The 16,258-nt window shown below is 33.9% G+C and overlaps 1 protein-coding gene across 2 annotated transcripts in view; it reads left to right on the plus strand.

The window, feature by feature from the left end:
• Positions 1-16,258, plus strand: part of Spata6 (spermatogenesis associated 6) — a 123,003-nt gene that overhangs the window by 85,141 nt on the left and 21,604 nt on the right. Inside the window, exons 10-11 of one of the 2 annotated variants that reach the window (XM_004639150.2) lie at positions 6,619-6,803; positions 11,246-11,345. In XM_004639150.2, coding sequence (XP_004639207.1) covers positions 6,619-6,803; positions 11,246-11,345 — 285 coding nt within the window. The remainder of the gene's footprint in view (positions 1-6,618; positions 6,804-11,245; positions 11,346-16,258) is intronic. The other variant, XM_012516475.2, reaches the window with a different exon arrangement.

Consider the following 16,258-nt stretch of genomic DNA (forward strand, 5'->3'; position numbering starts at 1 on the left):
ATTTTATGTTTTTAGAAATTATTTTAAATTGTGCTTCAAAATAAAATACAAATACCTTAAACCAAACCAGATGTTGAACATATGGAGTCTTTAAATCAGATACGATAGTAATTGCTCATTTATTTGACATAAGACTCATTGAGAAATGGTATCAGTAAAATTAGGACTAATCTTAGTTGTCCATATCTTTCAGAGGTATACTGTCTTCTTACCCTGTAAACTGTATGTGTACTGAACTTCTTTCCTACAGACTGTCCTCAGCTACTTACTACTCAGCCAGTTCTGTTTAAATTGAAATTACTTATGTCTTCATTTTTCTGCCCTGAGACAGAGGAGAAATTTTAGATCTCAGTGTGTAGTACAAGTGTGAAGTAGGTTTTCAATATATATATTTGTTGGATAGGTGAATTTCGTATTTTTCATATACTTAGCAATTTTTGCTTTCATTAATTTCATCTTCATAGTCTTAGAAATATAAAGTTTACAGTCATGAATGTGATTTAATACATTAATTTACTTTGCGTGCACCTTTTCAGGAATCTTAAGTGTGATAGAAACAAATCACAGATTTGAAAGATATGCTGTTAACCATAGTTTATGGACTTTAGCTTGTAAAATCTTTTCATCTGTAACAGTTTCAAATAAGCTTCGAAGTAGGAGATTTTAAAACCTGGATACATTTGAAGCACTTACCCTATTGAAAACTTTGCATCTGTAAGATCATAGAAAATAAATTATAAGAACTATTTTTCCAAGTGTAAGAAAAAGATGTCTTTATGCTGAAATATAAATATTATAAACAGGAAATAATTATTACTATTTTGAGGTAAGCCTTGTGTTAGATGTTTTCAGTAATTTTAGCCCTTTGATTTTTATATTAAACCTGTAAGACTATTTTCCCAGTTTATTTACAAAGCAGCCAAAGCTTAAATAAGGCCATGACTTGCTTAGGATCTTGTAACTATGAGAGATTTGAACCTAGTTTTTTTTGGATTCATAAACAGTTATCCAAAAAATCTACTCTTCTGTAATGAGGCAGAGTTAATAGTCTACTTGTTTTTTTTTTTTTTAATTTTAGGGAAGGCTTGAGAGGGTGTTCAGGGTCTCACTACTAGATTGGACTCATAGTGATCTGCCTGTTTACAGCCTCCCAAGAGCTGGGATTACAGGTGTGTGCCACCATGCCTAGTCTCAATTGCCATCTCAGCAAACCCAGGGATACAAACCCCCAGCTCCTCTATCTGCTTGTAGGCACTTTAATCCTCTGAGCTATTTGGCCGGCCCTAGTCTACTTGGTTTTTAGAAAATAATAAACTTAAGGGGAAACTCAGAAGAGCTATGGAGCTCTTTTAAAGGTAAGGTTTCTTATCAAAAGTCTGTGCCATTATGAAGTTATGCATCCTATCCCTCCATTTTGACATGATACATTCCAAAACAAAAAGCATAGTCTAATTTTAGGAAAAGAACATATCCTATCTTTGTTCTCATTATACAATAACTTATATATCCATGTAGTTTTCATTTATTTTGATTACTTTACCATTACTTGAACCAGCCAGAGAGCTCAGCGGATCAAAGTTCAAAGGTTCCATCGTGCCAGCCCTGCCCCCGGGGTGGGCTGAGAAGGCAACTCAGACTGGGCATGGTGGTATGTCCTGTAATCCCAGCGCTTGGGAGGCTAAAAACAGGAGGATCACTGCAAGTCTGATCTGTGCAATGACACCCTGTAGACTCTACTAAATACATTAAAAAACAAAACAACTTTACCGTTACTTGTTTTTTATGTCAACCATTCTGGATTGTGTCTCAAGGTCTTATATTTTTCTCTGATCTTGTCATCTATCTTTTTCAGTTCTTTGCACCTAGAAGATGCTTAGTAAATGTTGAATATTATTGAATTACAGTGCATACTCTTCTATCATGATGTGCACCTCTCAGCCCTATGATATGTTCTGTTACTGTTCCATGGAGGTGGCATGTGGTCCTGGCATTGTTCCTCTTGCCGTTTCCTTTCTCCCAGTAAGAACACCAATTCAGCCTCTTTCCTCTGTTGCTATCCTTGATTCCAGTTCTGCCTGTTCCTAGAGACCTTCACTGTTCGGTCTACTTCAGATTATTTTTACAGGCATTGTCAAGGGAGTATTTGAGCTACGTTAGCGTACTTATTGTTACCTTTTTATTTGTACTGTCTCATCTTGTGAGTTCAAATTCCTGAACCTGTGCAGATCTGACCATTAACAAACATGTTCAAGAAATTCAGCAAAATTTCTGAGAGAAATTTAGTGATAAGTTATCTAGAAAAGACTTTATTTAAAGTATTGTGGAATAGATTTAGGAGAAAACTTAGTACACAGAAAAACATGAAGTATTCTATGGGCCAACATGACTACATTGGAGTTGGAATTAATGAAGAGAAAACCTCATTCTGGGGGCCAAGTGCTCAGGGTTGGTTATAAGTAGAAAAAGCCCAGTGATGCAGCTCCTTTGTGTCTCTGCTTCTCTCAGCATATACACTTACACTGTTGGCCACAGGTGGACCGCCTACATTCTTGGTCTTAATATTTCCATGGTTTTGCTTCCCCTTAATGAATAGTTAACACTGGAAAATCTCTTTTATTAAATGAGTCTAGACCATGCATTTCTTGTTGGCATTTTATTTGGGGTTGTAATTAAGTCATCTGAACTGTGTGCTCTGGTTCTGGGGTGACTGATACTCTCAGCGGCTTCTCATTCACCAAATAGTGGTATAGTTATGAAAAGTAGTGAAAACTGTGGTAGTGGTGAAGCAGAAAGCTGCACTGGGCTTGCTTTTTAATAATAAATGACTTAATTTATTGTTTAACTTACACACCTGGATGTTCTGAAAGATTCTTTAAATAAATTATGGAAGATGTGTAAGGTTGGCTGTTCTTAAGCTTATTTTATATAAGAGGGAAATGAGTCAGAGAAGGGTTGAAGTTTTCTTTTTTTTTTTTTTTTTTTTTTTTTTGTGGAACCAGAGATTGAACTCAGGCCCTTGCACTTACCAGGGAAGTGCTTATTCCACTGAGCCATCTCCCCGGCCCCTGAAGTTTTCTTAAAGATCACATATTTAATACATAACATGCTACAATGAACTGTGAAAGGTAGGCACACTGTTTTGGTTACTGTTGTAGTTCGAACACTCAGAACAGTGACTGGTAATCAGTATTTGTTAAATGAACCTAATTCCTCTCTTTTTACTCTCTCTTGAACTCAACTTCAGATTTTAACTTTCATGATTGTATCAAAGCTACTGTCAGTGATATTATTAATTACTCATCATTGCTAACATCTAAGTCCACTTTCAATCTTTTCTAACTTGAGCTGTCTTTTTATTTTTACTTTTTTTTTGTCTTTTTGAGAGACAGGGTCTTGCTATGCAGTTCAGGCTGAACTTGAGAACCTTTTGTAGCCTTGGCTGGTCTTGAATTCTCAATGACAATCCTGCCTCAGCCTCCTGAGTGCTGGAATTACAAGCATGCACCACAATGCCCAGCTTCATACTCTGTTTTCTATCACTGTAACAGAATATCTGTGATGGCATGATCTATAAAGAATGGAGATTTAGAATCTTACATGTTTATATCTGGTAATTAGAACAACTAATTTGAAGATAACATCATGTAATATAGCAACCATTGTTGAATTCTTATTATTTTCTTTAGTGGAATCTTCTATCGTTTCTATTTTTTTCTATCATTTTTTAAAAATGTATTTAGTACAGAGTCTACAGAGTCTCACTATACAGATTAGACTCGTAATGATCCTCTTGTTTTCACCCTCCCAAGCACTGGGATTACAGGCATGCACCACCATGCCCAGTCTCATTCGCTGTCTCAGCGTGCCTCTGGGATGGGGCTGGCATGGCACACCAGGAGTTGAACCTGACTGCTGCACTCTGCCTAAGCAGGTGCTTTAATCCTCCAAGCTATCTGGCCAGCTCTATCGCTATTTTTTATTTTTTGAAAATAAAAAAATTAATGGCTAATGGACAAAACTAATCTGAGATAGCCTTATATTCCTCCAAGGTCCATATAGAAAGGTTTGAGTTCCAGGGTAGCATTATTGTGAGATGCTGTGGATTTTTAAGAAGTGAGAACTTATGGGATCTTCTGATTACTTGAATCTGTGGTTGCAAAAGGCAATGTCAGGATCATAGGCTGTCCTCTTTCTGGTTCCTGGCTCCTGCATACATCAGTGTGAAGTGTATTCCTATCATCAGATGTATCCTCGCCACAAGCACAAACAGATGATCTACTCACCCTTGGTTTCAACCTCCCAACAAGAAATAAACATTTGTTTTAAATTTTAAAAAAATGGAGGTTTATTTTGGCCCAGTTCTGGAAGTGGGGTGCACAAGATGAGGTGGCAACCTCTGATGAGGAGCGTGTACTTGATCATAACATAGTGCTTAGCTGAAGGCCAAATGAATGTGCACAGTGGAGCAAGGCATGGGGTGATCCAGCTATATGCAGCCTGCTTTGCTGGTAACTGATCTATTGCTCAAAGCATAAATTCACGCACATGGGAAAGGCATCCATCATTTTATAAGATTGAATCACTTCTTGAAGACCCCACCAACCAACACTGTTTTCTTTGGAGTCAGATTTTAACATTCATTTCTAAGTGAACAAACAGTATTTAAGCAGCAGCAGCAGCAGCAGCAGCAGCAGCAGCAGCAGCAGCAGCAGCAGCAGCAGCAGTAGCAGTATTTGACCCAGTTATTTTCCCCTTGCTTTGAAATTTTGTCCCGGCTTCCAAAGGCTCACATTCTTCTGTTTTCTCCTATGTCCTTATTCCCAGCCACTCCTCAGTCTGATGTTTCCTCTCATCCTGTCCTCCAATTCACCTCTTATTTATATTATTTTCTGTCTCCTACTTGTACTCATTTCTTGGGCCAGAGGTATAGCTCAGCAGCACAGCACCTGCCTGGCAAGTGCAAGGTCCTGAGTTCAGTTCCTGGCACAGGGAAAAAAGTACTCAGGTGCACTCATTTCTTTGATGATACCACTTAGTGCCTTGTCTTTAAATACAATTTAGATTCTAGTAGTTATCAATTTATATTTTTCTCCTGGAATTTTATGTTGGATGGTTAATAGGGTAAAACATATTCAAAGTTTAATATGTCCAAAATGACACTCCTAATATCTTAACTTTTCAACTTTTCTAGTTGGAAGGGTGTATCTAATTCACAAGAACTCTTCCAGTTGATCAGTCCAAAAAATTATGGCATCATCATTGACATCAAATCTCTAGCAAATCCTGTTAGCTCTCACTTTCAAATGCAGTCTGAGTCTGACCGCTTTTCATCTTTGTTGTTACTGTTCTGGATCAAACCAGCATCCTCTCCCAGGTTTTGTTATAATAATTTTCTAGCTAATCTCCTTGAGTCTGTCCTTGGTTTTTATACAGACTGTTCTTGGCATAGCAGCCAGAGAGACAAAAAAGGAAGAGAAAGAAAAAGAGTGCATTTTTGTTTACTCAGAGCACAAACCTATATTCTTAAAATTGATTTCATATATATATATATATATATATATATATATATATGAAAAACTATATGTTTTGAGCCTTTTTATTTGTTCCCCTCCTCGTCCTTCAATCCCTCTTCCTTTATTTACAAAAGATGTGTTTCCATCTATTCTCTTTTGTTAGAAACCTAAATTATTAAAACCTACTTTTTTCTACTCATTTCTTGCTTTTTATTCCAGCTAATATTTCAGACCTGCTCTCTCTCCCCAACCCTCAAGATCTTTGCATCTATTTTTTGTTTTTTCAGGAAGGCCCTTACAGGTTGCCATGACTTAAGTCTTGTGGGTTTTAGTATGGTTTTCAGGTCTTTACTAAGATGCACTGTTTCCTACAGTGTCTCCACACACATCTCTCATTCCTGCCTTCCCTTCCTGTCCCTCCCGTCAGGATTCTGTGCCTGCCTTTTTGCTTCGCTCCTCATGATACTTAATATCATTTGACATTCTTTGGATTTTACTCATTTATCCTGGTGCATGTGTATGTGTGTTTTAAATTTATTTATTCTTACTAGTTATAATTTTGGGGACTATAAGTTGCACAAGAATGGGGCTTTATTCATTTATCTATCTGTATTTATTCATTTGTTCTTCCCTAGAACAAATGAAACAGTGAATGAATCATAGATTAGAATTTCAGTTAAATTCTGTTTGACATCATAGCTAAACTAGGCTATCATTTGTTTTATGTATATGCTTTGTCTTATATAAACCCCTATGCCAACCTCATACCTAATCAAAGGATTTTGAGTCAACAGGATTCATAAATAAAATTATTATAGTTGGATGCATTTATTAAGCAGACTTATTAAATGACAGGTTAATCATTTAATAAGTAAACTTACAGTGATAAGAATATCTATTTCCTAAAAAAAAAAAAAAGAATATCTATTTCCTGCTGAAACTTATGTACATGCTGTGGCATGGCATATGCTTGTTTTCTTTTTTGGATATTTGTGTCAGGTGTGTGTGTATGTGTAATGCTACTACAACACTAGTCCTGTGTATTATACTACTATAAGTTATGGCATATATATGTATGTGGAAGTGACAATGTATTTTTTAACAGGTTATCAGAACACCACATGGAAGAGACTTCGACGACTCTTTGGAAAGGTGTGAAGAGTACTCGAGCCCAAGGTCGTGTGGCAAGCCCCAGCACTCAGCAAGGACCTTGCTCGTCCACTCAGCCCCCTCAACAATGCCAAAGCATTCTCCAAGCCCTGTGTTGAATAGAGCTTCTCTCAGGGAAAGGTAATGTGTAGTCTCTGTTTCTACAGACCAGGCTTTTATTAGCATTAGAAGTGGGAGGAAGCTGGTATGCGTGTGAATTAGGATGATTTTATTAGCACAGTATAGTTGAATTTTATTTATTTATTTTCTTTTTGGTGGTACCAGGGATCGAACTCAGGACCTTGAGCTTGCTAGGCAAGCACTTATTCCACTGAGCTATCTCCCTAGCCCATATAGTTGAATTTTAAAACTTACCTGAATTATTGCTTTTGTTCAATCTTTTTTTTCAAGAATATTCCTGAAAAAACAAAAAATAAAACAGGGATCAAACGCAGGTGGGCGCTTATGCCACTGAGCTATCTCTCTGGCCCTCTGTTTAGAATATATTACATATTACATAGATATTTTCCCTAGCCTAGTGAATGAGAAATGAGTTTATTAACCAGATATGTTAATATGTCTTTAAACATAATTAGTGTAGTCATTAAAAATGAAAACTAGAGTATGTGACAATCTTAGTAGATATTTAATATTTTCAGCATAACTTAAGTAAAGAAGTCACTGATGGCAAACATTTTGGAGGCAAGGCCCAAACTGCAACTCAGAACCCACGTACTTACTTCAGAGTGCCAACACTGCAATTAAACCTGAATACTGAGGTTGTAGTTTAGAAAAAACAACTCATACATATTAACATCTTTTGTCTTAAAAGAAAAACAAGTAACACATGTGCCATAGGTTCACAAGCACTGGGCTAGATTGTTCTTTTCAGCTAGTCAGAATGGTGGTTTATGCATTTCTGTCAGTAATGCCCAGTTTTCTCAAATGCCCTTCTCATTCCACCAAGCAAATCCTAATCGGGTAAAAATTATATTCCTCCCTTTAAAAATGTGATGACCAGGTACTTGTTATAATTTAAATATGAAAGAAATGATTTCTCTTCATATATTAAAGGCATCAAAGTAGGAAATTCCTTGTGTCTATTACAGATGCTAACATAAAAGTCAATATTTTGTCATAAATTATAATAAATCTTAATTATTTAAATAATTATGGAAATTGGAGAACCTAAGATACAGCTTGGAAGTCAGTCTGCCTTAGCCAATGTTATAAAAATGCCAAAGTAGACACGAAATTCCCACAACATCTTAGGGTCATCAGACATAATTAACAAAGATTCTGTTGACTATAAAAAGTGTATTAAATATTCAGCGCAAAACTGAGGCCTCAACCTAGAGTCAGTTTGAACAGTGCCGCTGGGATAGTGGTGGTACTTAATATCATTTGAGAAATTTGTTTCATTATTAGCTTTGTAAGCTTTTAAATGGATACATAGGAAGCATATACTGAGATGCAGACTTTTGATCAGCTTTGCTTCTGTGGTCCTGGTACACTGGAATCATGGGTGACTAAAGGGCTCTGGACTTGTTGGCATGGTGTGTACACATGCGGGTACAGACAGGCATGTACACACGTGCATAAACACATTAAAAATTCAAAAGAAACTCTTCAAGTTTTACTGTTAAAGTATGATAACTTGTATCTCAATGTCCGGGAGTATTCCTTGATTTACACAGCTGATTAAATGTTCAGGACTGTGGGGATAGCTCATGGACTGCGGGCAAAGCTCAGCAGCACAAGTGCCTGCCTGGCAAGCTCAGGGTCCTGAGTTTGATTCTCAGTACCAAAAAATAAATAAATGTTCAGACACATGTTGGGGCCATTTACTGTTTACCTATTTTTACATTAAATAACCCTTGTGTTTTTGTTAATTAAGTTCTCTTTCATACTTGTAGCTTTTCAACAATGTTTTAACCTATATTTTTATATGGTTTTAATAAATGCTGGTTTTCTTTTCTTTCTTTTTTTTTTTCTCTTTCACCCATATACCTCTCTAATTGTAAATCTACCACATAGCTCAGTATCAATGTTAGTGCTGTGTTACTGTATCCATATACACAGTTATGTTCTAGCTTTTGACTCCTGTTCATTCCAGGTTGATAAATTCTTCATTGAGGCGATATTAAAAAATTCTTTCAGAATAAAGTTAGGTAGCCCTTTCCTCATATTTCCAGGCAGGGGATAATAGAGTTGGTAGCAGCAGTTACATCTTCTTTTCATGCTGGATATGAAATATCATTGTTTGTTAAAATGAGATGATTGCTTTTATATTAAAAATTACCTATTTTGCCTATTACTTGAGGAGGTTAAATACTTTTAAAATAAAGGAATATAATGGTAATATAAGCTCATCTAAATTAATTGCAATTTAATTGGTGTATTCTCTAGGATGACAGGCATGCCAAAATTGTTTAGTTTCCTTAAGGTAGAAGCTCCTTATTTTGAGTATGTTTTTCAAAATATATAGCCTATAAAGGAAAATAAAATATCCTTAAGACTTATCACTAGAAATATAAACATTAGTCTTTTCAGCACTCAGTACTACATTTTTAAATATAAGACATTCCCTGCTCTGATAATTTTAGATCACTGAGGAGTATACTTATATGGTGTTTATACAACCCATTGAGCTCAGTAAATAGTTTAAACTGATGTAAACGTAGATTATATTTCCCAGGGAAAATTGGAAAAAACCCAGGAAGCTTATGACAGAACATACAGCTATAGGAGTTTATCTGAGTAAAATATCCCTTTAAGAGTACAGTAAAATACTGACTCTGGAATTACATCCATGAATAAATAGATTTTTAAAAGTTTATCAGCAGCTTTATGAAGATTAATTTTTCTTTTTTTGAGACATAGATGCTATGTAGCCCAAGCTGGCCTCGAACTCACAAGCAATCCTCCTGTCTCAACCTTTCCCTAGTGCTAGGATTATAAGCATGGCTGGCTAGCTAATTTATTTATTTTTATACTAAAGGTGCTTTCTGCTTTGAGTTCATTTTAAACATACCACCAGCCAGGTGTGGTGGTACATACCTGTATCCTAACACTCAGGAGGCTGATGTTGTAGGATCATTGTGAGTTCCAGGCCAGTCGGGGCTACACAGTGAGTTCAAGGTCATCTTGGACTGTGTAGCAAGACCCTGTCTGAACAAACCCAACAAAATAAAAGATAAAGCTCAAATAAAGGGACCACACCAATAAAATGGTTTAATTTTGTGTTTAGGAGTACTTTTTTCTCAAATCATAAATATTAATGTAAAATTTGCATTAGAACTACAACTATGGCTTATACTTAAAACTACTCCCATATCTAGTTTACAAGGGTTGATATTCTTGTGAATCATGCCTAAAGTTGTGACTGTTGTAAAAGGAGTTAAAGATTGATAGGTAAACATTCCTTGTACCACACACAGACTAGTGGATCCCCTAATAGTATTATTGAAGAGACTTACTAAAAACTTCATGGCTGAACCTTAGGTTCCCAAGATGTGCTGCATACATTGCAAAGAACAGATCTTTCCATCTTTGCGTGGGTACAGAATAACTTGCTGTTGTCCAATAGGAGGTTAAGTTTTAGATATAACTGATTTTCCTTTATTCCTTGTGTTCTTTAAAATAGATCATATAAACCTTTTATTCTGCTGAATTATTTAAACATTGTGTAACAGTAACTTTGTGAGAACAAGTTCCAAGAAGAAAGGAAAGATTTAAGTAATGATACCTTTTTATCTATTTAAAAGGCATTATCAATAACATTTGATATAGATGCATTATAATTGGATAGATCTGGAAATTTTCATTATTACTTCTGTAAAACAGAATAACTTAATTATACTAATGCCAATTTTGAATGTAAGAAGGACAAAGTAAAAAGGAATGGATACTTTTTTTCTACTTTGAGGTCTTTAAGTCCAACCTGCAGATTTCCATAAAATCATTTTTCTTAGCTATATTTAAATATTTCTTTCTTTTTAATATACAGTTCTCTAATAGCAAAGACCATAGATATGATGTCACCTGTATTGAGAAGAAACCACAATGTTCATGTATAGGAAAATGATTTGACTCTACATGTTATATATTTTTTATTCTATTTCATAAAATAAGGACTTTTTAAATATATTAGGAAAGGTATTTTTTCATATAGTATAAGAGAGTTTGATCAAATTGTTAGAGAATAAACACAAATGTTAAGGATATTATGTATGGGATTATTCTGCTATGAAAATCTATGTCATTATTGGAAATAAAGCTAAAGATTTACATAGGAAATAATTTAAATGATCAGTATATAGATACTTACACAAGCCCCAAATGCATGTCCACTTAATTATTAAACTATTGAGCACATAATGCAGACTTAATAGAATAGCTGAGAATCAGTACCTGACTTTATGTCCTTCCCTGCCCTTTGGTCAAAGGAAGAAAATATGTTACTTTAGTCTTAGTTTATCATATGGGGATAATAATGACTTTTTGTGCCTGGTATTTGGAATTTCAGATTAAGTTGTGTTTCTTGCCTTCTGTCAGGTCACTTTTGTTTTTTATGCCTGCAGATTCCATTCTGATTGGTGTTCACCTTCCAACTGTGAGGAGATCCATGACCGGGTAAAGAATGTCTTGAAATCACATCAGGCTCATCCAAGACATTTATATGTTAGTTTCTAAACTTTTTCTCTTAAAAGCTTTTGATTAATATGACATACTACTGACTTCTTTTAGATCATTGAGAAAAACTGTGCTCATATTGTTTGATCAATTATTTATAATTGATCAATTATCTGAGCATCTAATTTTAAGATAACAATACACAATATATTAACTGTTCATAGCTGTTCAATATATTAGCTATCATCTTGTTTTGACATTCTGTATTATTATTTTTTTCTTTTCCTTTTTTATTTCTTAAAAATCAGTTTTTAAAAATATACACAAAAAAACTCAAGAAGAGATGTCAATATTATATATATAATATATATATTATATATATATATAAATTGATTTGATAGGATCTTCAAACAAAAGAATGAATGAGAAAAAGGAAAGAAAGAAAGGAAACCAAAAAATTTAAGCCCAGATGGTTTCCTCTGATGAATTCTGCTAAAATTTAAAGGAAAAAAAAATTACCAGTCTTACGTGTTCCTGAAAATAGGAGAACTTCTTCAGTGTTTTCTTTGGGCAGTGTATGTGCTGATGCTAAAACCAGATGGTTATTTACAAGGCAGGGTACAATTCAGTATGTCTCATGAACACATGCACAGAAATCATTGAAAGCTTAGGAGAAATTCAAACCCAGTTGTATATAAATATAAAGATACATTGCAAAGGAATTTCTTCTAAAAATGTAGTATAATTTCATTCTATTAACAGATTAAGAAAAAGGTATTTCTTCTCTATATAGTTTCAATAGATCCAGAAAAGACACTAATAAGATTCTACTCTATTCAGGATAAATATTCTCAGTAAAGTAAGAATAGAATTTTTGAACATCTACAAAATTTGTAGCCACCTATATTTAATAAATAATTAGAATAATGAGCTTTTAATGATGCTAGTCAGGAAGACAAATCTATTGATTTAGCACTCTAATTAATTGTTAAATTATGCTTGATAGATGAAAGATATAGATTCCAAAAGTTATATATTATATTGTTTATATAATACTAAAATAGCAGAAGTGGAGAAAGGTAGAATAGAGGTCAACTCTAGAAGAGACCAGCCTTATGAAGGGACGCTATAGGTTGATAAAACTGTTCTGATTGGTTACTAGAGTAATTTAAACATAACTTGTATTTGTCAGAACCCATAGAGATGTACATCTAAAAAAGTCAACTTTATGAAAATTAAAAACAAAAACCTCAAGCAACATATGGAACCCAAGGAATTAATTAAGGTTACAATAAACTTAATGATATTAAAAACCTAATAGGTATCTTTACATTAACTTAGTAAATTAGTTTGGAAGATGGTGTTTTACTAGATGCAGTAAGGCTAAAGGCTGAAAGAACTGTATAACAACTATATTATAGTTAAGGTTTCATTCTTTTTCTGTAAAGAGCTAAATAGGTATTTGTAATATTGTTAGGCCATTGGACTCCTGTTTTGCATTTTTAGCAAAATAATGTATAAAAACATAATATATAAAAACATTAGAATGACTTTCAATAAAATTTTATGTGCACTAACATGTGAATTTTATGTAATTTTCATATAATCTCTTTCATTTGGTCCCATATATTTAAAAATGTAATGAGTATACTTCACTCTGAGGCCATACCAAAACAGGCTAAAGGCTGCACTTGTTTTGGGATTCTGCTTATCCTTGCTCTAGATGATAAATGTGTTTTATTCAGGAATATGAACTAGCAGTTACGAAGTTACTTTTTATGTTTTTCAGAATTGAGACAAACAGATTTCTCATTGTCAGAAAAGAAAGTTAAAAAGAAACTACAGTAAAGACTAAAATTAGCTCTATAATAGTAGATTGGAGTATAAGATATTTTAAATTTGTGCTTACTTTTAATATATATTTCAAATGTAGGCATGAGTACATACAGATTAGTTCACAACTTTCCAATGACAGACCAATAGTAAGCAGTACCTTCTTTTGTTTTTAGAATTCTCAAATTTAATGAGTTTTTAAAATTTTTATTTTTATTTTGTTACTACATGTTTACAGTACATTCAATATCGCAAGTTGGTAAGTGTACCTAACACAGAATTATTTCCACATCCCCTAATCTTTCCACTTGTAAATGTGTTTTTGTTTCCTTACCTATTGAAGCTTATGTCTTATTTATTTCACTTTGCTCAAAGTGTATTTGTTTTCCTATGTATGACTCAAATCTATCCTTCCTTATAACAGATTAGAACTCCTTTGTGTATAAGCACCAGATATTTTTATCCATTCAAGTGTTGATGGACATATACATAGGTTTGCTTCCAACATTTACATTTTATGCTTTGTGCTCCTGTAAACATGGGTGTTCTTGTACTGTTGTTATATAGTGTCTTTGATTCTTTCTGGAAGATACCTGGAGATATAGCTGAGTTGAATTTCTGTTTCTAAATTTTTTTGAGGAATTTCCACACTTATTTCCATAGTGATTGTACAAGTTTTTGTTCCCACCAATTTGTAAATAATTCTTTTTTTCACACAATGTTGCCTTGGCCAGCATTTGTCATTTTTTAAGTTCTTGATGATAGGCATTCTTTCTGGAGTAAAATGCAATTTCAGTGTTGTTTTACTTTGCATTTCTCTAGTGGCCAGAGATGTCAAACATATTTTTATGTAATATTACCATTTTTACTTCTTTTGAGAAGTGTCTGTTCATTTCGGTTACTCATTTTTGGATTGGATATTTTATCTTGGGGTCAAATTTTTGAGTTATTTATATATTCCGATATTAGATCTTTCTCTGAGGAAAAGGTGGCCAAAAGGTTGTCTCTGAACTGTGCTGGTTATTTTCTTTGCTGCACAGAAACTTTTTAATTTGGTGTAACACCATATGTTGATATATTACGTTATTTCTTGTACTATTGGGTACCATACAAAAAGTCCTTGCATATAATTGTCTTCAAGAGTTTTACCTGTTTTATCTTCCAGCAGATTGTCTTTATATTTTAATAGATTCTGGATCCATTTTGATTTTAGTTTAGTATGTGATGATAGATATGGGTCTAGACTGAATCTTCTCCATATGTGTAACCATTTTTCCAGTGCCATTTCTTCCAACATATACTTTTGACCTCTGTCTCAAAAATCAGCTGGCTGAATATAGCTGGGGCTGGTCCTATACCTGTCTCTTCATAGAATTTGAAATCTGGGATTATAGTGCTTCTTGCTCTGCTCTTATCATTCAGGATTGGTTTGAAATTCTGAGTCTCTTCTGGTTCTATATAAATTTTTAGGATGGATTTTGTTTTTTTCTAATTCTGTGAGGAATGCCTTTGGTATTTTGACTGAGATTGCATTACATCTCTACATCAGTTTTGGAATTATGGCCATTTCTGTAATATTGGTTCTGCCTATCCAAGAACAGGTGAGATCTTTCAATTTTATGATGTCTTCTTTGATTTCCTTTTAGACAGTACTGTAGGTTTTTTTTAAATAGACTTGTTTCATTTCTTTTGTTGAGTAACTCCTGAGTATTTAATTTCTTAAAGCTAATATGAGTGGATTGCTTTCCTAATTTCTTCTCAGTAGGTTTATTACTGTTATACAGAAAAACTACTGATTTTTGTGTGTTGGTTGTCTTTGTTGTTACCTTGCTGGATTTGTTCCTAAGCTCTTGAAGTCTATTCATGGAATTTTTAAATTCTTCTATAGAAAGGATCATGTTATATGTGAATAAGGATAATTTGATTTTCTCCTTTCCATATATTCCATATATTTTCTCTTTCTTTCTTTCTTTCTTTCTTTCTTTCTTTCTTTCTTTCTTTCTTTCTTTCTTTCTTTTTTTTTGTATTGCTTGACTTGTCTGGATAAGCTTTGAATACTATATTGTACAAGTGGTGATAGAGGACATGTTCTTATCTTGTTCTTGATTTTTGAAAAAAAAGCCTTCAGTTTTCCCATTTTATATGTTGGGAATAACTTTGTCATAAATAGCTTTTATTATACCTGTTTTCTTCAAAGTATTTTTAAAAATCAATGTGGAATTTTGTCAGAGGCTTTTCCTGCACTATCAAGATGACCATGTGGTTATTGTCCTTGCTTTTTTTTTATTTTATTTTTTATTTCCAAGCATTTTATTGAGGACCATACATTTAGTGTTTATTAAAGAAATCAGCCTGTATTTTTCTTTTTTGTTTAGTCCTTGTCTGTTTTTAAACTCAAATTAATGTGAATGTCGAGGAATGAGTTTGGAATCCAAGGCTCCTTTACATTTTATTTCATTAAAGAGCTTGAAAGGAATGTTGGTATTAGGTCGTCCATGAAGATTTGTTTTCTAGAACTTAATGTTGAGGGCCAGGGATATATCTCAGAACTATAGCTCCTGCCTGGCAAGCACATAGTTGTGAGTTTGATTCTAGTACTGAAAAAAAAAAAGAATTTATTGTTTAATTTTTAAAGAATGTATTAGAATTTAGATCTTGGGCTTTACTTAGTTGGTAGTTTTCTGTTGCCTCAATTTCATTGCTTATTCTTGGATTTTTCAGGCATTTTGTGTCTTCTTGGTTCAGTTTTTATAGTGCATATTTATCTAGGAACCTATTAATTTATTCTCTATTCTACAATTTTTAGATATTCAGTTTTGAAGTATTTACTAATATTTTGGGATTTGGGTAATATCTGTTGTGATCTACATATGTTTAAGAAAATTAAAGTATTATAAAAACCGGGTGACTTCAACAAAGTCCTTTTGCAATCACATCTAAATGTCAGGCTCTGGTATCTTACATCAAAATTAAGAGAGTGCACATGACCTAATATGATTGGCCTGCCAATGTGTTGTGACTCTTGGTGCAGCCTTACAGCTTCCAGCCCCCTTAGGATTTCGGCCCTTCTGTCATAAGACTCTAGTATGTTCTTTAGTGTGTGTCCCCCTGACATGAATGTGCCAAGG

This window comes from Octodon degus, unplaced genomic scaffold, assembly GCF_000260255.1.
Source record: "Octodon degus isolate 3935 unplaced genomic scaffold, OctDeg1.0 scaffold00107, whole genome shotgun sequence".
In the NCBI taxonomy this organism is placed as follows: Eukaryota; Metazoa; Chordata; class Mammalia; order Rodentia; family Octodontidae; genus Octodon; species Octodon degus.